Genomic DNA, 24,930 nt, shown 5'->3' with positions numbered 1-24,930 from the left:
CCACATCTGCTTTCTTAAAATTAACCAGCCTAAAATAATCCTTATGCCAAATAGACATTATTTTTGGGTAACAAATTATATTCCCCTAGAGATACAAACCTGCACAGCATGTTACTCTACTGAATACTGTAGGCAATTGTAATATAATAGAAAGTATTTGAGTAATGCATTGAGCTATAGCATTGGGACTGGTACTGGGTCACAAGGGATAGGAATTTTTCAGCTCCATTATAATCTTAAGGAACTACTATAGTATACGTCAATGTAAGAAACATCCAAACCTGTAAGAATTTTTATGAGTGTATTTGAGCCAAACAGATGACAATTGCCTGGAAATGAAATCTCAACAGATTGAGAAAATGTTCCAGAGAATGGCAATTCTGCACCTTATTTTATACATTACAATTAAAGGAGGAGGCACAAAGAGGGTTAATGAAATTCTTTGGTGATGATATATTAGGGAGGAGAGAGAAAGCAAGGGGGGTATGTGGGTGGAATCTCTGGGATTAGATAAAAAGCAAAATGAAGAGACAAATACTTCTTTTACATTGGTGGGTATAGTATAATGAACAATAACATAACACATGGAGGTGGTATGTAGTGGAAACAAGAAAACCATGAGGGTCTAGGTGCTCTTGTGCTACGGTGGGAGATTATGCCCTGAGGGGTCTGGAAAAAGGGATTACTCAGACATTCCAAAGGCATGTTATTTTAGATGCAAAAAGACGATAGGCTTAGTTAAGGTAAAGATTGACCTTTGTCAAGGAAGATACTGGGCAAGGATGTGAGTACTTGCCCTGACTTGCCTTTAAACAGTTTTATTTTTAGACCATCCTATGTTGTTACTTTCAGTCTCTAAGTTTATTTATAAGGCCTCTCCTGAGCTTATCAGGTTTAGTATAGGACACCTGTGTCATCCACATACATGAGTCGTTTATTGACTAAAATGTCCTTATGTAGTGCATGACTATATTTGATCCTATTTTTAATCTTTTTTCCCCTCAAAGATTTTATGTATTTAGAGAGAGGGGACAGGAGGGAGAGAGAGAGCGTGAAATTTTGCGAGAGATACATTGATTGGTTGCGCCTCACACCCCCCCACTGGGGACCTGGCCTGCAACCCAGGCATGTGCCCTGACTAGGAATCCTACCCCTGACCTTTCGGTTTGCAGGCAGGCACTCAACCCACTGAGTCACACCCACCAGGGTTCAATCCTATTTTTTAAAGAAATTACGAAGACTGAAAAAATAAATCTTACCTAGGATATATTTTTTCAGAGGACTGGGTTAAGCCAAAGGAGAAAGGTGGAGGCCAGACAAGGGGAGGGGAAAGTTAAACATTGTGCATTCCATCACGCAAGCGAGGCGCCCCCCAAACAAGCCCGGGTCCCGTCCCAATCCCCGCCCAGTGGACCTAAGCCGTGTCCCAGCCCGGTCCTTCGGGGCCTAGACCCCGCCCCTAAACCCCTCTCGGTCCCCCCATCCAATCCCAGAGCGTAACCTCACTCCCTCAGGTAAGTAAACCAGAATATCTGCTTTGAGGTTGGATTTACACGGAGTCAACCCTCGGGCCACCGTTCGCAGCTTCCCCGGCCCTGAGAACCTGGAGCCCCGGTTACTTCCGCTCCCAGCCGCCCCAAGACCGGAAGGGAAAGTCCGCTGGGGCAGCGGCAGCGGCGTGGCCTTTGGTGGCTGTGCTGCGGTCCCTACGGTGTTCTGCGGTGGGAGTGTCGCTGCAAGATTGGCAGGTGTGGTCTGGTCCCTCGGGAGCGCGGGGAGGGCACGGAGGGGCCACACAACCTGGGACGCTGCTTTGGCCGAGGTCCCTCGTCCCCACGGTCGCCCTGGGGCCGGGATGAGGCGCGCACACGTCTGCCTCGCAGCGCACCACGCACTCCTCCAGCCTGCTACCTGGCGCTCAGGTAACCTGGCAGACCCGGCTCTTTCATCTATTGGAAACGACGAAGTGCAGTCCAGGTCCTGCAGCTCAGGAATGGTGACACTGGCCAGCCCCCGCCTTCACCCGTCCTCCTGTATTCGAGAGATGGATGTATTCGTAGGGCCTTGCCCTATGGCCCTTATGCAAGATAACTGTTTATAAGCAATTCAAGTTTTATTTAATATAACATTTCGTATTACCTGATTCTGCAATGGAAAAGTTAGGTCTAAGTCTATATGTGCAAATTGGTTTGAATGATTTGTCAAGTAAATATTAAGAAAATGGAATGCATCCTCTACCAAGGGATGAATTAGATGAGATTTTTTTTTTTCCCCCCTGGTGACTGACGACTTGCAGTTTCTGAATTTAGAACCTGTTGACTTAGCTTTGTTGCCTTTTCCTTTCATTTCTCTTTTAATTTATGCCTTTGTGAATACCAGGCCTTTTTTTTTTCTTTTTTACTGCGAGGTGAGGGTGTCTTAAGAAAAGCTATTTCTCAGTTATGTAACAGGTGTTATCATCAAGGAAAAGTAAGCTATTCAGTTCTCTTCACTTTGGCTCAGTTACCTCAAGCCTATAAATTACTACAGAGCTTCAAAACATGTGGAACTCTAGGAAAAAGATGACATAGTTAATAGTGGGAATTGAAATTGAGTTGGCCATAAATGGGATTTTTTCTTTGTAAGAATAGGATTAAAGCTCACTCTACTGAGAAATGAAAATTAATTCTGGAGGAAAATTAAACATCAGATTTCAATTTTTGTTTGCAAAAAGAATACATGTTTCATCTTGCCTTTTTAGTAAAAGGCGAACGATTTGTACCATCTGAAGAGAAACAGTATCATCTTTCCTTTTTAGAAAGAATTAACGTTCCTTAAAGACATCTGAAATCTCTTGTGGATTGTGTTATATGAACAGACATTTTAAGTCACTTTTATGTTGATTTTTGTGTTACATTGTTTCATGTGTCTGTGCTGAATTGTTTTGGGGGAGTATTGATAGTTTGGCACATATCCTGGGAGTTCCCTGGATGGACTGGGCCCTGAACAGGGGGAAATATTGCCACCAAGATAGATACAGTGCTTATCTCCATGGAGGTTTTATTCTAGCTGGGAAGACAGATTTTAAATTAATCATGGCAAAGGGTGATATGGAAACATGGAACAGAATAATTTGGGGAGGAGGTCAGGAAAAACATCCTAAAAGGGACAAGTATTTGAACCTAAAAGATGAGTTGTATATAGCTAGACAGGGATTTGGGGTGTGGAGTAGGAATGGAGAGGAGATTTGAGAGAACATTTTCACAGGCACAGACCTTCAGGCAGTACCAAGCCTCGTGCCTTCCAGGAGCCTAGGAAAGAATGGGAAAGCCAAAGCAGAGAAAATAAAGTATGGAGTGGATGAACTAGGTTGGAGAGGAAGGCATGGCTCTGAAGGTCATTGTAAACTTTGGGCTTTGTTCTAAGGCCGCTGGGAAGAAACTGATCAGAGTTTTAAGTAGGGGACAGCCGTGAGTTTGTTTGTAATTTAGATAAAATGTCAGCTGTTGGATTGAGCATGGAGTTTGGGATGATCAGGGTCCATATTTAGGAGCTTGGATAAGTTCAGGTTTCAGATAATGGTATTTGGGTTTTGATGATGCTTGTGGAACTGGAAAAGATGCAGTGGTTGAGACACATGTGGGAGGTAGAGCCGAGAGAGCTTGGTAATTGATATATTCTCTCTATTGCATAATATTAAGCAGGTGTTGGCAAACTATGGCCTGTGAGCCAAATCTGAGCCAATGCTGGTTTCTATAAGTAGTTTTATTGAAACATTTTTATGTGTTCTTTTTTAAAAAAGAAATATGTTTATTGATTTTTTGAGAGAGAGAGAGATGGATGTGAGAGAGAAACATTGATTGGTTGTCTTCCATACATGCCCCGAATGGGGATCGAGCCTGCAACCTAGATATGTGCCCTATGGGGAATTGAACCCCCAGCCTTGTGGTGTACAGGACGACTCTCCAACCAACTGAGCCACACTGGCCAGGGTGTTTTTTTGTGTTCTTTATGGCTGTTTTCATGCCGCAAATGTAGTTAAATAGTTGTTATACAGACTGCATGGCCCATAAATTCTAAGGTATTTACTATCTGGCCTTCTACAGAAAAAGTATAAATATAATATATAAAGATGCATCAAGTGTTGTGCTGGTGGTGGAATTTGGGGTCCTCAAAAAAAATGGACATAGGCCTATACTTAGTTTACATCATGGTTGGAGAGAGAGGCAAAATCACCCAAATGAGTAAATATAAAAATCACAACTGGATAAAGACAGTGGAGGAAAGGTAGAGGTTGTGAGAGGTATTTTGAGGGAATATGAGGACAGACGATCCTTTAGTTAGGTGAGAGGCGGTAGTAGAAATGGGCAGGTGCCATGGTCTGGAAGGTGGCGTGGGCCCAGTATGTTGCTTATTGGGTTTTTCCTTGGTGGTCTGCCAAAATGGAATTACCTGAGTTAAATCCCTGTTTGGTGTTCTGCTTCTACCCTCACCCCTTCTTGTACTTGGTCTCTTTTATTGCAGGAAGGATGCCTACTGAGACCTTCCACCCTGGCTCTGGTGTCATGGTGAGGCGTTGGGGAGTCGGGATGGTGGGGGTAGACAATTATGTACTCTGAGCTCTGTCCCTTCTCTCCTCAGCAGCAGCTAAGGAAGAAAGGGGAAGGGAAGTGTGGAGATTTTCTGCCCTGCTCCAGGGGACCTGGCAACTTCTTTCAGTGCCTGACCTCTGGAGGGAGCTGGCTTTGGAGGACAGGCTCTGGGCCTAATTCTGGAATCTGGCTGCAGAGCAAGGCTTGTTTAGAGCTGGCTGCAGAGCTCCTCTAGGGCCATCCTTGCTCTGTCTTGTGAGACCTACTGTAAACACATGACTGTAGAAATTCAAATTTAAACAAATTAAAATCCAATGAAATTAAAAAATTCAGTTTCTCAGTTGCCTGAGCCACATTGCTCCAGTGCTCAGTGGCCACACATGCAGGTGGCTGCCCTTTGAGCAAGTGGAGACAGAACGTTCCCAGTACCCCAGAGAGCTGGCAGTGCCTCTGGAGAGAACTGTGACATTACAAGGCCATAGAGTGTCTCAGTTGTAATGGAAGTCCTATCTTACCAAGCATATGCTTATATAAGTCTTGGGAGAGGACCTAGGGGCGGCACGAAAATGAAGTGATCAAATCCAAACTTCTGATGCCTCAGTTAAGGAGATTAGGAAAAACTCTAAGCTCAGACGTACAGGCTCTGCCATCACTGGTTGGTGATGTGATAAAGAAAGCCAAAACTTATACTTTTGGATTTGTCCAAAGGTTTTGTCCAAAGGTTAAAAGAAAGTAAATATTTTTGGCCTGGTGGGCCATGTGATCTCTGTTGCAGCAACTGCTTAATCCTGCCTTTGTAGCACAAAAACATCCATAGGTAAACACACGGAGATAGGTAAACACACGGGCACGGCTGTGTGCCGATAAAACTTTATTTACAAAGACAAGTGGCACGTGGGCTTTGCTGAGCTCTGGAATGGAGAGTACCCCTGTCTCAGTGTTCTTGTGCTAGGTTTCCCTTCCCCAGAATGGTGGGGGTGGTCCTTGCTGAGCCAGAACATGTATGCTGTCTTAGGAATCATTCACCTTCGAGGATGTGGCAGCAGGGATTGTCCAGGAATGGGAGTTGCTGGACGGAGCTCGGAGGAACCTGTACAGATATGGAATACTGGACAACCGTCGGACCCTGGCTCCTAGGGGTAAGGCTGGCTCTAAATGGTGAAATCCTGTGTGCTTGATAAGCGCCTGCCACATGGTCATGAGGATGTGGTATAGGCTTCATAGTGTCGGCTTTGTGGTGTTCACTGTTCACTGGTTTCTACAGGGTAATAGAGCTCCATCCATTGCATTGACTTAATTCTTTCCATAGGCAGGACCTGTGTGGATCTCATTGACCTTGGCTTTAGGGCTGATAGAACATTAGCCCCATGGGACAGAGAGGAGGATATTTGTGGTTTGGGCCCTTGTTAAAGAGCTTCACTGAGTTCATTAGAAATTGAGTGTGATCACTTTGTAGCATTGTACTGTTCAGCATCTTTTGCTGAAGTCCATGTGTAAGCTGGGTGGCCAATGGGGAAGTGTTTGTTTTCCTTTACAAGTCCTCCCTCGCTCCCTTGCTCCCTCAGCACGTATGTCTTTCTCCATGATCAGGGACACCACCATGTAAACCCAGGCTTGCCTCCCAGGTGGGGCCACGAGAAGAGTTGAGGGCAGCAGAACGAGGTATTCTCCGTGCCATGGGTGTGGGTGAGTATCAGGGGACACAGGGATCTTGCGAGCTGCCCTGGCGTGGGGGCAGTGTGCTGCAAAGTGTCAGTCTTAGAGCATTTCAAAGGTCCTCTATTTTGAGGGAAATAAGGCTATTTGGTGTGAGATTTCTCAAGGGAGTTGTTTTAGCTTTTCTTCTGTTTTTCATATTCTAGCTCTTTGGTCTCAGAAAAAGATATGTTCCAAATTCCCTTTACATTTTTTAAAAAAATTATTTTATTTATTTACTTTTAGAGAGAGGGGAAGGAAGGGAGAGAGGGGGAGAGACATTGACTGGTTGCCTCTTGCAGGTCCCCAACTGGGGACCTGGCCTGCAACCCAGGCATGTGTCCTGACTGGGAATTGAACCAGAGACCTCTTGGTTCGCAGTCTGGCACTCTATCCACTGAGCCACAGCAGCCAGGGCAATATTTTTATTTTTTAAGTTTATTTTATATATCTATTTTTTATTGTATTTTTTCCATTACCCTTTAGTCCTCTTAGGTCAGTATTTTTAAAAACCTATTTTTTCTTTGTCAATTTCATACCAATATTTCTTTCTGAAAAAAATTCCTTTTGTTTGTTTTTGGTTCCAATTTATTTTAGACTGGGAATCTCAACGTAAATCCAAAGAGTCTACTGTTACGCAGGATATTTTGGAGGAAAATTCATCTCGTGATTTGCAAATGGTAAGGTTCACAGTGAGTGGTCCTTAATTCTTTCTCATTGGAGAAGTTGAGGAATACGTGAGTTGAAAATGCACCCCAGGGCCAGGGAGACATTTGATCTAGGGCGCGTCTTCAAGAGTGTCCCCTTCCCACCCAGTGTCTGAGGGGACACTGTGACTATAAATGAATACGACTATTCACATAGTCTGTGACTCATTAATTTGGGTAAATGCCACCTGTTGCTCAAGACTCTGTCTTCCTGGATGGTTCCCCCAAGTACACATTTCCATCAGTGCGAGTGAGACATTGATTGTATGAAAGGCGATAAGCCCCAGGAAGGTTACCCACATGAGAAAGCCTGGTGGTGGAGCCCGAAGTGTCCTCGAAGAACTTGAACTGTATAAACAAGGCACACCTTGAAATGCCAAAAACAGGGAGCATCCCTGGGCATAGCATGGAATGCTGGCAAGCTTTTTGTCATCATTCATCCCTTGCCAGGGGCAAACTCCGCCAGGAGAGAAGGCAGCTGATGCTTTAACTGTGGCAGGAAAGGCTTCTGGAGGAATGATACCTGGACAGGAACAAGAGAACCCACAGGAGAGAGGGCCAGTCTGATTATAAAGAATGTGGGAAAGTTGTCAGGCATCCTTCCCTTTTCAAGAGACAAGTCGAGACTCCAGACTGGAAAGAAGCCCTTTTCAAAGTGGGAAAGAACCTGCAGAACCAGCTTGTATGTTATAGTGCACAAGAAGATACACACGGAGTGCCTCCATCCCCACTTTGGCCCTGAGTTCCTGCTTTCCCAAACTGCTGGAGCTTCCAAAGTTTGGTTTCCCATTGGGGATTTTGAGGGTTAGGATTTGGGTAGAGGGACACACAGTGCCCAGCTTCACCCTTGGGCTGGGCCTGCTTGTCCCAGAGCCAGTGAGATCTCTGGGGTGCCTCAGTCTGTACACCCTTGCCTTTGTTATGGATGGTATTGGCCTCTTGGCATCATAGATGCTGGCCCAGTGGACGGGGTGGCGTGGCCCAGGTTGTAGGGACCTCAGTCCATTTTATCCTCTTTCTTTGCCCTGAGCACAGGGAGCCTGACCCTGCACAGCCTGATGGGGGCTGTTAGGTAGCTCAAATCATCACCCCTGCCCACCCTGCAATGGACTCCAGGGCTGCTGAGACCCCCTCCTTCTCCCCAGGTCCTTGCTGTCCTTGGTCTACATTCTTGTTTAGGTAGAGGATGTTTTCTAGTAGCTGCTTGGGAAAGGGCATGCGGTTTTTGAGGACTTGAGATCTGCAAATTTGTTGCTGGAGCTGCTGGATTATAGGGCTGTCATCTGAAGTGATCAGTGCCGCAACCCCATTACAAAGCATTCTATGTCATAGAGCCCTCAGTGGAGGCTTGCTGAGTGAAGGAATGAACGGGTAGGTGCTTGTGAAGGCATCTCTAGGCCCCAACTGTCTCCGTATCTTTTTAAAAAAATATTTTATTTATTTTTAAAGAGAAGGGAAGGGAGGGAGAAAGAGAGGGAGAGAAACATTGATTGGTCACCTCTCGCACACACCCCATCTGGGTACCAAACCTGCAACCCAGGCATGTGCCCTGACTGGGGATTGAACCGATGACCTTTCACTGCATTTGGACCATGGGAAGGGAGGAGCGGGGAGGGTGTTACGGTGGACAGGTCCTCTCTGGTTTCTGTGGCTCTTTCCTCTCAGCATGGGGCTCCAGAACCTTCCATAGAACTCTAGTCCGGCTCAGTAGTGAGCACTGAGTGTGGGAGAGGAGGGGCCTCTCCTGCTGCATCTATCCCCCAGGAAATAGGCGGCCACAGAATGTTCTAAATGGGCAGAGGAGATCCACTTCCAGACACATGTAGAGAAATTGAGCAGTTCATTCCCGAAGACACATAACCTGCAAGTGGTCAAGCTGGATTTGGACCTGAATCCAGGCCTAACTCCTGCGACCACCATCTCAGCCACCAGGATATACTGCCTGAGGTCACAAAACCTGCCACTTGGTCGATGGTGCTGACTCTTCAGCTAGCCCTTCCACCATTCCTGTGTCACCAGCCTTGTCCCAGTCACTGAGGCCCACTGTGGCAGTTCTGAGGCCTCCCTGTTGCATGGGAGTAAGTGTTAGTGGCTAGGGCCAGACCAAGGCCCTGTAGCCTACCCCTCATGGTCAGCAAGGCCAGTGGAGGGGTTGGGAATTGCTTTTAGAAGAGCCCTAAAGGAAACCGAGGAAGGGGTGTCTCAGTCTTCCTATGCTGCCTCTCCACAGCCCCCAGCTCCTGGAGGCTGGGCACTTTTGTTCTTGGCTGGACCCATAGCATCCACACTAACAGTGCTCAGTCAGTAAGTTGAACAAATAGGCTGTACTCCTAAAAAACTTATTTTTTAAGAGGAATAATCTGTGTCAAAATTACTTTGATGAAAACATTTGTCTCAAAATGTGCCCATTGGGGCTTTAATTTATGGAGGTGACTGATTACTCAGAGAGGGCGGTGCCACCAATTTTTTTTGACTTGCATTTCTTCGGAGCAGAGGGCTTGCCATGCCAATGGGGCCACACAGGGAAAGCGTCAGGGTCAGTGAGGAGGCTGAAAGGGATGAGGGAGGAGTTTAGGTCAGAGCCTGTATGGGGGTTTCCACAGGGCAGGGCAAACAGGATTGGTGAGTTTGAATAATTCTGGGGGACCTTGGGCCCAGGGGCTCCCCTAGTTGTCTAGTACCTGGTCTGGGTGATTTAGGATGGGAGAGTATTGCCTTTTGTGAGAGGTCGCTAAGGAGGTGGTTCTGGGTGACAGGGTGAGACGTAAACAGGTGTGGACCATAGTTTGGCCCTGTGAGTGATGGATGCCAAATAGATAAATACAGACCACAGTTCACATTCAGAACCAAGGGCTTCCAACCTTTCTGTGGTTGAACATCCTGTAGTCCCTCTGAGGGCTCGTGGCCTAACCTCCATCCAGGCCCCCAGAACCAGAAAGCGGTCAGGTCCATCGTGATCTGCCCTCGGACCCTTGGAGACTCGGTGGTGGCTGGTGCCCTCAGTGGAATAAAAGAGTCATCGGGTCTGGAACTGCCAGACCCATGTGCTCCCCCTTCTGACTTCACTACTCCTAAACCAAGGGTCTCTGAGGCTGAAAACAGCCTCAGTGCTACCTCTGTCCTGCTCAGCATTCTCCATGCCTTTTTTTTAGGAGCCGGGGCTGGACTTGAGGATGCAGACCTGGCCCATGATGGGGGAGAGGGGGATACTTTCATCTCCTGAGGACCAGCCAGCTCTCTGGGAGTCGTCTTGGCCTTCTGGATACACAGTAAGCCTGGGAATTCATATTATGCTGCAGGGGCTTCAGCCAGTAAGGCCTGGGGTGCAGGATTTCTGTTAATGAGGAGGCTGGAGGGGAGGGAGGCATTCAGGGACCACTGTTGAGAACTGAGAACATGCTAGAGGTCCAGGCTTAGCTCCTGATAAGAACTGAGCAGGCCCTAGCATTTCTGCGTGAAGGCAAACCTAGAAGTTGGCAGGTGACAGGAGCTATCACCCTGGCCCTGCCTCTCTTGGTCCAGCTTTTCTTCCTTCACTTTCTACCCTCATATCCCCCCTGTCCATGGCTAGGAATCCTATAGGAATGAGTGGGTCCTGTGATCTGATGTTGGGAACCGCCCTGCCTGGTTTCAGAAGCTGTAACCCCCCATGGTTAAGGCTGAGTCAGAGACCTTGGGACCATAAGCCATTAAGAAGACAAAGCTTATCTCCCTGGCAGGGGCACTGCCCCTGCCCACTTTACTTTACCCTGCTTGGTCCTGAGCCTGACCAGTTAGCCAATGACCGGTAAGATGCCTCAAGGGAGGGACGACCTAAGACAGGCATGGTCACGAAGAGGCCCACAGGGAAGGACTTGGGGGGCTATTAAAAGGGGGATGATGGACCTTCACCTCTTGGCTTTGACATAGCCTGAGTCCTCATTCTGCCTGCAAGAAGTCTCCTAATCTCTTGGCTGCCTTACTTCCCCTGCCTGATTTAAACCTGAAACAATGACAGAGGGCTGTGCAGTCCTGTGCTGGAAAGGGCAGATTCCCTGGGGCGATCAGGCCTAAGAAAGAATGCAGAAAATCCTGTGAAACCTGCTTTGCTAATACCCTCAATTTAAATGATAAGGGTCCAAGCCTGAAATGAGTTTGTTTCCCACAGTCTTATAGCCCTTTAGCTAACTGACCCTGACTCAGAATAAGCCCTAAGAGTTCTGTGTTTGTTATCTATTGTTTGATCCTTACTGCCTGACAATGATTGATGAGCTTTACCTGTATTCCTGTGCAAATTGAACCCAATAAAAGCCCAGTGAGGAAAAGGCTCTTGGCCCTTCTCCTTTGAGAGATCGACTACCTTTCCTCCCCAAGCAGATCATGTCTTGGTAGACTTATTATCATCCATGGTGGACTGGGAGAGGGGCGGAGCCCCCCCAATCTGAGGGCTCCCCGAGGAGTATCCAGGCTGGCGACTGAGAACATTTGAGAGGGACACTTTAGGATGTGCCCTGCCCTGAGAAGAAGGGGCCTCCTACCTCCCCCTGCCCATCCCCTTCCCTGAGGGACCTATTGGATTTACTTCCCACCTATCACCAAGTCCTATAGCTTTTCTGCCAAACCATAACCTACCTTGGACTGCTCCTCCTATCCCCACTGTCTCCACCCTGCCCAGATTCACCGTTATACCCCTACCCACCCCAGCCAAAACTGCTTCCAATAGGCTCCTGCTTCCACTGGTCCCACCCTGGACACAGGCCAGAGGTGTCCCTTAGAGGTACAAGTCAGGTCAGATTCCCAAGGGAGCAGCCACCAGTAGAGCAGCATCCAAATCCTTTCTCTCACAAAGGGGCGTCCTTCCAGAAATAACTTTCTAACTGCCCTCATTTGCACGGGTCCACCCCACACCCTCCCTCTATCCCTCAGCCTTCTGGCACCCACTGTCTGCTTTGCCCAGCATACCCCTCACAGCTGGAGGCTGCTCAGAGGAGGCCTCCTGCACTGGGGCCCCTTCTCTCTAGCCTTCTAGGAGTTGCAGTTCTTGAAGAATTCAGTAGATCTGAGCAGGTAATCAGGGCATGTCCTTTTATTAGTATGTTCCCCAAATGAGGAAATGCACGTTGTGCAGATTCAGTCAGAGTGAGCAGGTGTGAACGGATCCCATGGACCACCAGACTCTAATCTGTCCCTGTCACTCTGTCTAGGGGCTGAAGGCAGCTGTGCAGATTCAAAGGGTGGCCACACTGGAACCTGCACTGGGCATCCCCAAGCCCTGGGGGTCCAGGGTTTCTGGTGAGTGAGAACCAGGTGGAGTCACAGTTGGAGGGCCTGGCTTTCCTGTGGGAACTTGTACCTGCAGCCTTCATTTCCTCTGACTGCCGGCATTACCCTGCACCACTGGGAGAAAATACATGAAGGCCTCTTGTGGTCTGTGCATTTGGGGGGGAAGGCACTTTCACAGTCCTCAGACTTTTTCACAGTCCAACCCTGCCATCAGCCTTTTTTTGTCCCAGATCTTTCTGTTAAGAAAGAGCAGGCCCCACTGAGCTGTGGCAAAAGGCCAGTCCTCTCTTTGGGAGAGATTAAATTCTTTACAACACAAATATGACAATGATGGTTATAGCTGAGTTCCTATACATGGCACATGTTTTAAACGAACTTTAAAAAAATGAGTTTAAAAGGCATATTTACTGAGATGTAGGGGAAAAATTCTGGAGGACAGATAACATCTTAGCTTTAATTTCAGGCTGTGCATTAGATCATAGTTACTGTATCATTTAGGTAGCCAGATGTGATGTTTGGAAAGGTTTGGAGAGAGAATTTCAGGCCTAGAAACAGCTTCTGGAAAACCTCTCGGGGGAGAGAGCCTGGCATGCCCAGGGGCCCATGGCAGTCTGTGAGGAGGGGGCACAGGGAAGTGGGGTGAGCTACCTGGAAAGTGAGTGGGCTGCAGATCCTTCAGTGCCTGGGAGTGTGGGCAAAGAACCCTGGCTCATGTCCTAAGGCTTCTGGGAGTTAGTGACTCATTTAGGTGAGTGGGCCCATGCACCTGTGGTTCTAACAGAAGCCTCCAGCACCTGGAAGGATGGTGGGCCTCAGGGACGATGTGAGTGGTGGATGAAGGCATTAGGAAAGGAGTGGTGGTGGCCTAGACTTGGGGTGGGTGTGGAGTCAATGTGGTGGGGGTCCCTAAGACCACTCTCAGATTTGAGGACTTACTAGGAGGCCTCACAGGGCGTAGCATATAGTTGTGCACATGGCCATGGTTTGTTCCAGGGAAAGCATACAAAGCAAAATTAGCCGAGGGAAAGGGCACATGGGGTGAAGCCTGGAGGGAACCAGGCACAAGCATCCAGACCCCTCTCCCAGCAGAATCATATGGGATGCACTTAATTCCCCACAACATTCAGGGACAACATGTGTGAAGTGTTGTCTGCCAGGAGGCTCATTGGAGACTCAGCACCCAGGGATTTCACTCAAGGCTGGGCATGTGTGTGTCCTCTGCTCAGAACGTGCCTACACTCCAGACTCATAGAAGGAAAGCAGGCATGCAGCACAGACTACACTCTACAAACAGTTTAAGCAGACTGCACTCTTCTTACCAGTGAGAGTGGTGGGAACCCTCTTGAAATCCAAGTTTCCAGACCACAGCCAAGGGTCCAACCCTGCCATCAGCCTTGCTAAAGAGCACAGTCAAAGCTGCTGTGTTAATTCTTATCTGCATGGTAGGTAAGGATGGAATATTCATTCTGAGACATGCAGGAGGTCAAGTTGAGATAGTTTTGGTGAGTTGTGTGTCTATACATTTAGCAGAGGATACAAAGTATTTCTGTGCCAAGCATGGTGTGGGGGATGGGTTGTGACATCTAAGTCATGAGGGAGTGACATTTAAGTGGATCCAAGAGGGAGGAAGATGTGATTGGCATTAGCCATGGACAGGGCCTTGTTAGGAGGAAAGGAAATGGGCGTGTGGGGTTGGGGAGCGGTGGGTGCCTCATGTAGAGAGGTCACCACTTACTGTTTGTGGATTAATTGTTGGGGTCTCTCGAGTGTCAGAGGGGTGAGATTTCTCACCTAAGGTGGGGATGTCATTTCCTGAGATTGGGAACGCTGGAGGAGGAACAGGCTTTGGGAAGAAGGTGGTGAGTGCATGCTTTTTTATGGGGGGGGGGCAGTAAAACAAGAGAAATTTAGGTCTTACAGTTCTAAGGGCACAGAAGTCTGAAATCGAGGTGTCAGCAGGGTTGTACTTCCTGTGAAATCTGGTCCTTCCTTGCCTCTCTCCCAGATTCTAGTGCTTTTGGCATCCTTGGTGTCCCTTGGCTTGTAGATGCATCGGTCCAGTATCTGCCTGCATGGCCACAGGGCCGTCTCCCTGCATGTGTCCCTGTTTTTGTGTCTCTTTTCCTCTTCTTTAAGGACACCAGTCATTGGATTGAGGGCCCACTCTACTCCACTGTACTTCATCCTAAGTAATTACATCTGCAAAACCCCTGTAATTCAAATAAGGTCACATTCTGAGGTATCGGGAGTTAGAACTTCCTCTTTTACTGGGGAGCAGAATCCAACCCATAACAGTCTGCCTTTGGCTTCCCCAAATTTATGTCCTCCCCACATGCAAAATACATTCACGTGATCCCAACATTCCTCAAATTTTTGTCCATCCCAGCATCAACTCCAAGTCTAAAACTTCATCTATATCATCAACTCAGAAAGTCACAAATTTCATCACGCAAATCACCCAAATCAGGTACAAGGGTTAGATTCAGAGTGTGGTCCACCCTGGGGGCACACTCTCTCTATCTGTGAACCTGTGAAACCAGAAGAGGGGATCTCTGTGTCCAGAATACAAGGGCAGGACAGGCTCAGGACAGACATTTCCATTCCCAGTGGAAGAGAAGAAAGGGATCCTGAGTCGTAATCCAGTTCAAAACAGAGCAAGGCAATATCAAGGCCTGCGAATAATCCTCTGAGGCTCGAGGCTCTGTCCTCTGCCTGCTGGGGCGATAGCCCTGCCATCTGGCTCATTCTGGATATTCCGTTCTGGTCCCCCCAGATATGTAGGTAGAGAGACTGGAACCAAGGGTTGGGTGTCTGGGTCTGGAGTTCAGATGTGAGTTAGCCTGGGGATTTGGGCCTTGTGAAGTCGAGTTGGGAACTGAAGCCCAGAGGGGCAGGTTGCCAGCTGAAGCAGAGAGGACTGATGGGGATGAGAAGAGGAAGGTCTGCCACATGGGCATGCTAGCCAGAGGTGAGATGGAGGAGGAGCTTGTACAAAAGACTGAGAAGGGGACTGAGGGTGTGAGCACTGCGTGTCCCTGTGAGTGTGTGCTTACATGTGTGTACACATGTGGTTACTACTATCAGGGTGGGCAGCCCTTGGGCCTGCGAGTGAGCTCACTGGGCCTCACAGCTCACCTCTTCTCCTCTAGCTCTGCCTGCTCAGGACCCCGAGTGGCTACAGGAGGAGAGTGTGGATAAAGAAGCTGTGGTTCCCGGGGTGCCACCTACCTGTGTACAGGTAAGGAAGACATCCTTCTCACTCTTCTTGCTTTGCCTCCTTGTCCCCTTTGCATGGCCTGGAGCTTCTCGACCCCACAGAGCTGGCATCCAGGCACCAGGCACTGGGCCTCTCTCAGCGGGTGGAGGCCAGCTCAGGCAGTGACACCAGCCCCAGTCACACCCTCCTCAGGCTGTCGAGTGTCGTGCTGCTAAGTGTGAGGAGGGAAAACAAAGCAAGGGTGTGAGCTGCCCTCTTCTTATAACCTTCTTGGTCTCCTGGAGCAAACATCTCTCTCTTGCCTGCAGGAGGCTCAGCTCTTCTGGACCCTGGGGCTGGTGTGGAATACAACTGCAAGGGCTTCCTGGCTAGTTGTCAATAGCTAAGTCCTGTCATGAAGTTGAGGTCCTTTGATACTATGCCTTTGGATGCTCTCCCTCTGGGAGGGAAGAGTAGAGAGAAAAGAATTTTAGTTTTGAGGCCAAAGCCAAGGGGCAGATTCTGAGGTACTTCAGATCCTCATCTGAAAATCCTCTGCATGGTGGCTCCCTGCCCCAGGCTTGTCCGCCCCCCATCATCCTCTTGAGTATTGGCAGAGGTGGCCCCTGACTGAGCCTGGTGGGTGTGCATTTTAGGAACCAGTCACCTTTGCAGATGTGACCGTGCTCTTCACCCCTGAAGAATGGAGGTTTCTAGACTCTGCGCAGAGAAGCCTGTACAGAGACGTGATGCTGGAGAACTACAGGAACCTGGCCTCAGTGGGTAAGGCTGGACTCATCGCTTCATCCATACACACACCCAGCAAGTGTGGGTTCTGGGAACCGAGAGGTGAAAAGACAGACAAGTCCTGCCATCGTGGTGCTTACAGTGTAGTGGCTTCCCTGTGGAAATGAAGGTCTGTCTTCTGTGTTAGGCTTCTCACACACATCCCTGAGCTAGACCCTCAGTTTTGGGGACCAGAATGTCACAGTGTCCCCAGAGACCCAGTAGGGAGCTTGTTTCTTAGTGGAAAAGCTCTGCTGTGCCCATCGGGATTTAGGCATGCTCACTTCACTGCTCCTACCTCAGCGCCCCTAAAGATTGTCAGCCCCTGTTTTGGGGCAGGCGCAGTCCACCCACCTCCTGCGTCTTTCCCCACAAGCAGGAGGTCAACTATGCACACTCACTACCTTTTCCTATTGGGAGCAAAGAGAAGACATGTGGACCGCTGAGAGAGGGATCTTCCCAGGAGCCAGAACAGGTAAACACCAGATAGGTGAGTGGAGCGCTGCTGAGATCAGTAAGATGAATGTTAGATTTGGAAAGTGTCAGTCAGGGAAATACTTTCAATGCCTTTGACAGAAGAGGCTGTTGGTTGAGCTTCCTTAGTGAGTTCTACCTTTTTTCCTTTCCCTTTTCCTCTTTTTATCTTCACTACTTTGCTCAGGTTCTGTAGAAGGATTTATCCTACCTGCTCTTTACATTTAGCATTTCCATGTGTAGAGTTCATGCAGTTCCTCCCCACTGTAGGTTGTTAATACTTTCTCTCAACATCAGTCCCAATCTTACTAAATTAACTACTATTTCTGTCCTTTGTTTCTGTGATTACATGACTCCTCGCACAGCCAAATGCCTTAAAATTTTCCTTTACTTTCTGATACATTCCTCCTTTTCACCATTTTTTTCCATATTTAAGATCAGTATCTAAAAAAATACTCTGCATGTGCCTGGCTTAAGTTTTTGGTCCACTTGGTCCTACAGTTTCCTTCTCTGTACACTTACTGTTTTTCCTCCTTAATTCATTTCAGAACCTCAGCTTCAACCCCAAGAGTCCATTCTTAACCAAGATATTTTTGCAGAGATCCCATCCATTGGTTTGAGAAAGGTAAGGTACACAAAGACTCTTGGCCCTCTACAGTAGGAAAAGTCTGGGGTTGTTCTTGGTCAGAAAAATAGCCCTGACTGGTGTGGGTCAGTGGATTGAGTGCTGGCCTGTGACCGAAAGGTTGCTGGTTCAATTCCCAGTCAGAGCACATGTCTGGGTTGTGGGCCAGGTCCCTAGCTGAGGGCATGGGAGGGGCAACCAATGGATATTTCTCTCCATATTGGTATTTCATGTCTCTCTCTTTCTCCCTCCCTGCCCTTCTCTTAAAAATAAATAAATATTAAAAAAAAAGAAAAAGAAAGACAAACAGCACTAGAGGCTAGAGAGAGAGATTGAAGGCAAGGGGTGCTCACCCAGGAGAAACCTGTTTCTTGGGAGAGAGTCTGTGAGTCATGAAGTGAGAACTTGAAGTGCAGATCAAGACTCATATTGACAGAGTTCTCACACCTAACCATGTTCACGAATGGGACACAGACATAGTGCATTTAAAACTAAGTGACGCCTGGAATGGTGTGGGCTGGTGGGTTAGATTGGCTGGGGGTATGTGAGAGGCAACTGATAGATATTTCTCTCCCTTTCTTTCTTCCTCCTTTCCCCTCTCTATAAAGAAACAAACAAACACACAAACAAACTTAGTATAGCCTTAAGCAATTCAGAAAAAGTCTACATCTAAGAAGCCCCGTGAAAGAAATGAAAATGATGGCTCTTTGTGGTGTCGCATCCACTTGACAGAACGTAGGTAGAAATAGTACAGACACACGAAAGTAGTGAAAGCTTCAGCTGTAGAAATGCCTTGATTCCACACACACAGTTCACCTGGAGGAGAATGCTGATTGTAACAAAGTCTTTGGTCTTTGCATTTTCCTCACTTGACAGGAGCAGCCTCCACCTGGAGAAAAACTCTGCAAATATAATGAACTTGGGCAACCCTTCAACAGCATTAAACAACTTTTTCAGTATGAGAGAATTCATGCTGGAGGCAACCCCTACAAGTGCCAAGAGGGTGGGAAAACCTTCCAGACTACTCACCTAATAGTGGGTGAGAAGATCCATAGTGGAGATAAAACCTATGCATGTAACAGGTGTGAAAAATCCTTCAGATACAGCTCTGACCTTGTCAGGCACGAGAAGACCCATACCTCAGAGAAGTGCTTTGAATGCGAGGAGTGTAGGCACGCCTTCAAGTACTCCTCAAATCTGCGGCGCCACATGAGGACTCACACAGGAGAGAAACCCTTCGAGTGCAGTCAGTGTGGGAAAACCTTCACGAGGAACTTCAACTTGATTTTGCACCAGAGGAACCACACGGGCGAGAAGCCCTATGAATGTAAGGACTGTGGGAAAGCTTTTAACCAGCCGTCTTCTCTGAGGAGCCATGTGAGGACTCACACTGGAGAGAAGCCCTTTGAGTGCAGTCAGTGCGGGAAAGCCTTCAGGGAGCATTCATCCCTGAAGACTCACCTGCGGACTCACACCAGAGAGAAACCGTACAAATGCAGCCAGTGTGGGAAGCCCTTTCGGACGAGCACCCATCTGAACGTTCACAAGAGGATCCACACAGGGGAGAAACTTTATGAGTGTACTACTTGCGGTCAGGTGTTGAGTCGTCTCTCCACCCTAAAGAGTCACATGCGAACCCACACTGGAGAGAAGCCCTATGCGTGCCAGGAATGCGGGCGAGCCTTTGGTGAGCCCTCATCCCTCAGGAAGCATGCGAGGACCCACACTGGCAAGAAGCCCTATGCGTGTCAGGAATGTGGGCGGGCCTTTGGCCAGTCTTCACACCTTATGGTGCACGTGAGAACCCACACTGCAGGGAGACCCTATGAATGTAATCAGTGCGAGAAGGCCTTCAGGCACAGTTCTTCACTTACTGTGCATAAGAGGACCCACGCCAGGAGAGAAAATGTCAGGAATGGTGGCCTGCCTTTATCAGCGTCTGATTCGTTTGGTGGGCCCTTTGCTAATTAACTTCCAGTTTGTAAAAAGAGAAACATTTGGGCCTGTGATCATCTCTCATAGTACTTGTTTAGCTACTACTTCACTTGTTTTGGTGTCTAATTTCATTTTTGTTAAATTCTAAATATTGTCTTAGTTGCCATTATGATTAAATCTTTGACACTTTTTTGGAACTAGATTTTAAAATAACTGTACGTGGTTATATTTTCATAGAGAGATAATTACTTATAGTGGAATACATAAACCTATGAGTTGGATGAGTTTGATAGATGTATACGTACATGTAACCAACACCCCATTGAAGATATAGATTATTTCTGTCATTCTGGAAAGTTCCTGCATATATCTGGGAGTTTTACAGTTGCCTTTTTATTGCTGCTTATAATTAATTCAATTATGTTGTGATCTGAGTATGTGGTCTTTGTGTATTGAATCTTAGGTATTTGTTGAGATTTGTTGTTTGGTTTAGTATGGCACATTCTAGTAGTTGCTAACCAAAACTGCCTCTCCTCCTTACAATATAACTTAGGTGTTTTTTGTTCAGATTGGTAATGTGCTCTATGAAAAAATCTCCATCTCCCAGCCCTTCTGCAGTCAGAAAAGGCCATGCCCCCCAGTGCTGATCAGCATGAGAAGTTGCTGCATGTGACTCCCGGGAAAGAGTTGGGAAAGGAGTGGTGTCATTGAGCCTGATGCCTCTACTTGCCTTTTGTGCAAACAGACATGATGTCCAATGCTAGAAGGTAAAAGCCACCAGCTAAAGAGAGTGTGGCCAGAGGTCACAACCATTCTAGTTCCCCAGTTGGTGTCTTTATGTGTCTGCACCAGCCCTGGACTGTTTATTTCTGAACATGTTAGATGAAGAGGATGCACTCCTTACCGATATGTGACAGGGGCTCATCTAGGGACGAGAGCAGTGGACCAGGGAAGGCCGGGATGGGCTGATTACAGTTGAATGCAGTTTCTATCTGATGCACTGTACATGGTCATTTTTTATAAGTGCTTCATGGGTGGTTGAAATCAATGTATTGCATTCACATGTGTACTAAATTGAGCATATTATTTGTGTTTCCAAAATCTTTTCCACGTTTATAAATATTGGTCTCTGTGTTAGTCAGTTTGGGCTGCTGTTAATAACAGATACCATAGACTGGGTGGCTTATGACCAACAGAAATTTATTTCTCACAGCTCTGGAGCCTGAATGTCCAAGATCAAGATGCTGGCAGATTTAGTGTCTGGTGAGGACCTGCTTCCTGATTCACAGATGACCAGCTTCTCTCCATTCTCACATAACAGAAGGAGCGAGGGAGTTCTTTGGGGTCCCTTTCGTAAGGGCACTAATCCTCAGCCATAAGGGGTCCATCTCCATAACCCTATCACCTCCCAAAGGCCCCACCTCTAGATATCACATTGTGGTAGGCTTCAGCCTATGAATTTGGGGGACATACACATCAGTCCATAGGAGGCTCTGATCAGTCATTCACTGAGAGAGCTACGGTGCACTCTCCCACGATGATCGTGGGTTTCTATTCTGTCACTTTAAATTCATATATTTTGGAGCAAAGAGATTAAATGAACTGATGTTTAAAAAATTGTATTTATTTTTCTGGAGAGAAGGGAAGGGAGGGAGAAAGAGAAACATTGATGCACAAGAGAAACATTGATTGGTTGCCTAGGCATGTGTCCTGATCAGGAATTAATTTTGTGACCTTTTGGATTGCAGGACAATGTCCAACCTACTGAGCCAAACCAGGCAGTGCTGATTTTTGATATTTTATAAGTTCTAGCAAATTGTTTCTTATAAAATGACCATCTTTCTCTCTAGCAATGAATATTCAACTACTCATCAACATAATAGCAAATAATTATTCAGACCTTAATATTAATTGATAGTATTTCCCAAAGCTTTGTATCTTTTAAGATATTTAGTGTCCACAATGATACCGAGGGAAGGTCTTTTATTATCTTCAATTCACACATGAGGAAACTGAGGCCCAGCAGATGAGGTGAATGAACCAAGGTTATGCAGGTGGTAAGTGACAGAGTCTGGCTCCAAATCCACCCAGTCTCCACAGTGCTTTACCCAAGGTGGCTATTCTTCATTTTCACCTGTTCTCACAGAGTTCTGTTTTTGTGTTTTAACTGAGGTGTAACTTATATAACGGTTCATACATTTTAGTGCCCACCTTGATGAATTTTACATATATCTGTACCACCCACATCAAGACATAAAATATTTTCTCTCCCAGTCCATGAGCCCCATCCCCAGAGGTAACCCATGTTCTGACTTCCATCACCATAGATTTGTTTTCCCTGTTCACAGAAATGAAACCTCACAGTATGCCCTCTTATACTTAGTTTTTTTCACTTAGTGTCCATGAAATTTATCTTTGTCACTTTATAAGTACTTTATTCTTTCTAAAAATTGCTGTGTAATATTCCATCATGTGAATATACGAGAACTTTGAAGTTCGTCTTTATGGACATTTGGGTTATCCCCAGGTTTTGCTGTTGTGAATATCGCTGCTGTGAATGTTCCCGTGCTTGGCTCATTGTGGTCACGTTCTCATTTCTCTTGGGTAGAAACCTGGGAGTGGCACTGCTGGGTCGTTTGGTAGGCATATCTTTAGCTTGAGTAGATACTGCCAAACAGTTTTCCAAAAATGGTTGAAACAATTTATATTTCCCTCATCAGTGAAGGAGAGTTTTATTTGCTGTGCATCTTTGGCAACACATGCTGCTGTCAGTCCATGTAATTTTAGCTGTATTAATAAGTAAGTGGTTTCCTGTGTTCTAATTCACAATTTTATGGGGGTGGGTGAATAATGATGTGGTAGACGGTTGCCACAATTTCTTCCATCCCTCCTTGAAAATCTTTCTTCAATGTGACTTTTCTGTTCCTATCAGGAGATGGAGTTTATTTCTCTACTCCTTGAAGGTAAGCTTGATGACATGATTTGTTTGGCCAATGGAACATTATCGAACATGAGGGAAGCAGAGGCTTGAAAAACACACGTTGGGGTTTGCCCTCTTTTAGCTGTGGTTAAGACTCTTGAGAGCAAAGTGTGAAGAAGCCTGGGTAGGCCTCCTCATTGAGGGGCCACATGGAAAGGGGCGCCTTGCTGGTGGTCAGCACCAACCAGCAGACTTGCGAGTGATGCCATGTTTGATCATCAGCCCCAGGGAAACCACCAGGTGACTGAAGTTGCATGAGCGACCCTATGTGAGGCCGTCAGAACTGCCTAGCTGTGCGCAGCTCAAATTGCTGACTCAGGATTATGAGTACATGCGGCGGTCAGGTAGGGATAGGTAACTGACAGAAGTTAGTGTCAGAAAGAGGAGGCCACTGTAAGAAAACTTAGACTGTGGCATTGACTTTAGAATTTGGCAGCAAGAAAGCAGCTGAAAAGGAGTGAAGAAAATGGCTGGAAATATGGTGAACAAACTGCTTTTCAATGTTAGGAAAAGGCTACATAGTAGGGGAACCACTGGCAGAGATGTCTGCGGTAACTTGGAAAACAACATGCATTTGATAATCATGTGGATCTGGCTGAGCGGGAGGAGCCTTTCTCCCACCTCTGGCGCTACGCTCGGTCTTCCTCATGGGTGCTCAATGGTGGCCTAAGAAGAGCCTGTGAGTGGGGGAGAACTCACACCAGCCAGCACTTGGCCTTTAGCAACTGGCTAGGAATTTCAGCAGAAATCTTGCCCTCTTGTCTGGTGGTGCTGTCTTCATCTTGTGCTACAGGTGAGTCAGCACTCTGTCCACCTCTCTTCCCCTAGGTGTCAGGCTACTCCGTTGCTTGTGACTTGAGCTCTCTACTGGTGCCAAGAAAGTTATGTTTTTATTAATTACTCAGCCTTTTCTTTTTCCTGTGGTGGCAGCAATATCCACTACATTTCTAAATCCAAAGTGGAAATCAGAGATGGGGTTCTTTCTAAATTACACTGTTTTTAGAATTGTTTATTGGACTTGATGTTCTTTCTGTAAGTTCCCTGAGGTCAGAGAATGCATGAACCTTGTTCAGTGTGACTTCCTTTAAGCTTAGCTCTGTGCTGGATAGAAAATAGGCTTTTGCTATGCTTGCTAAGTCTATATGAATTCGTGTGCTGGAAATGCTCCCAGGTGGAATATGTGTGGTCTCTGAGCCCAACTGGCTGCAGGTTTCTGTGGGCTGCTTCCTCTCACCCTCAGAGTCAAAGCTGCTACCTCTGAAATCCACCACCGCCAGCAGCCTCTACTCAGAGTGGAGAGAACATAGTGCCTGGCATTCACCAGGGATTTAATACTAGGTAGTTTCTAAGCATGTGGGTCAGCCCAAGGCTGTACTCTTATTAGACTCTGGGATGGGACAAAGGGATGTGTGTGAGGATCAAAGATTATCTTAAAAGACTGCTCCACCTGTCAGACCTTCAAAGGACACTTAGTCCCAAGAGGGGTACTTCTGCAATCTGAACTAGAAAGTAGGGAAGCATACTGGAAGGGCAGGCACCAGGTGGTAGCCAAGGTAAGCAGGGTTTTAGATAATGTTTGCAGCCCACATTGTGGTATTATGTTTATTCCTTTTTTTTTTTCAATGAAAGTTAAAAACTTTGCTGATCAGAAAAGCTATTGGTTGATCCATGTTACTAGATTCGATGATAGTCTACCGAAGTACATGGTAGCTAAGAGGAAATACTACTAATGGAATTTATTCTCGGTTATGTTTTTAAAATCAAAATGTGTATGTCAGCTCAAATATGTTCATGCATAGTCTTTTTGCTTCCATTCACAGTATCTTTCTCTGAAAAGTATTTTAATTAAGGTTCTTCAATCAGAAAAAAAAGCCATCCTTACTTCTCATGAAGGCTGGGATGTTGGTGCTGCTTCCCTAAGTGGATGGCTGAGGGGAGTCGAGATGAGAGACTGTAGGCAGCAAGTGCGTTCATCATAGGGATTTCACACCAGCCCTGTGCAGTGCCAGGTGGGGGGAACTGTCCTGGATTTGGTCCCTGTGTTTCCCACAATAGGATACCTCAGGAAGAGGCCATGCCTTTCACTGGAAGAATGGTGGGTTGGGGGCCAGTCTGCCCAGGCTTTTCCTCTTGGTCTCTCAGAGTCGTTTGGTCACCTGACCACTTCATATTTACATTTTTTTGTCCCTCCACCCTTTGGCTCCTATTGCGCTGATTCCCCAAATCAACTAGCAGTTGGAATACAGCCTGGCCCTCAGGGATGCTCAGACTCCAGGAGTCCCAATCCAGGGCTAGTTAAGTCCTGCCCTCTGACTCCTGAATCCCCAGGTTGACAGATTCCAATGTAGGGTGAATCCCAGCCCCTGCCAATGTTCTAGCCATCTTTAAGTCTCAGGATTTCTAGGCAAGTCTGAGGAAATCGTGGGGGCAAAGCTGAATGAACTTCGGACTCCATATGAAGTGCAGGAGCTTGGTTAAGGAGCCTGGTGGTCATTGCTGGTCCCTCTGGGCTGCAGGATCATAGACAACTAGTGAGGAGTCAGTGGCCATGTGGAGCCTGACTCTTTTCACCTCTCTGTCTTTCCGCCTCAAAGCTTTCCGTGCTGCTCCTGTTGCCATTGGGCTCTGTAACCCTGATCCCTGGAGGTGAGGCTGCCCAGCCAGCCCCCTTAGCTGGGGAGCACATGACAGGGCCTGGA

The 24,930-nt window shown here is 47.0% G+C and overlaps 1 protein-coding gene across 7 annotated transcripts; it reads left to right on the top strand.

Moving 5' to 3' along the window:
* Positions 1-1,577: 1,577 nt before the first annotated feature.
* ZNF333 (zinc finger protein 333) lies at positions 1,578-19,685 on the top strand. 7 transcript variants are annotated; one of them, XM_045192602.2, is made up of 12 exons: positions 1,578-1,748; positions 4,504-4,547; positions 5,587-5,710; positions 6,162-6,257; positions 6,864-6,946; positions 10,126-10,242; positions 12,157-12,244; positions 15,385-15,473; positions 16,088-16,214; positions 16,594-16,707; positions 17,240-17,316; positions 18,193-19,685. In XM_045192602.2, exons 2-12 carry the CDS (start codon positions 4,509-4,511, stop codon positions 19,285-19,287), a joined length of 2,049 nt encoding a protein of 682 aa, XP_045048537.2. In that variant the 5' UTR covers positions 1,578-1,748; positions 4,504-4,508; the 3' UTR covers positions 19,288-19,685. The 7 variants fall into 7 exon arrangements, with proteins under 7 accessions (XP_045048537.2, XP_045048540.2, XP_045048536.2 ...); XM_045192605.2 differs by having other exon boundaries at positions 1,578-1,922; XM_045192601.2 differs by having other exon boundaries at positions 1,660-1,922; positions 16,597-16,692.
* The last annotated feature ends 5,245 nt before the right edge of the window (positions 19,686-24,930 follow it).

This window comes from Desmodus rotundus, chromosome 9 (assembly GCF_022682495.2).
Source record: "Desmodus rotundus isolate HL8 chromosome 9, HLdesRot8A.1, whole genome shotgun sequence".
Lineage (NCBI taxonomy): Eukaryota > Metazoa > Chordata > Mammalia > Chiroptera > Phyllostomidae > Desmodus > Desmodus rotundus.
This window is presented reverse-complemented; position numbering and strand designations above follow the sequence as displayed.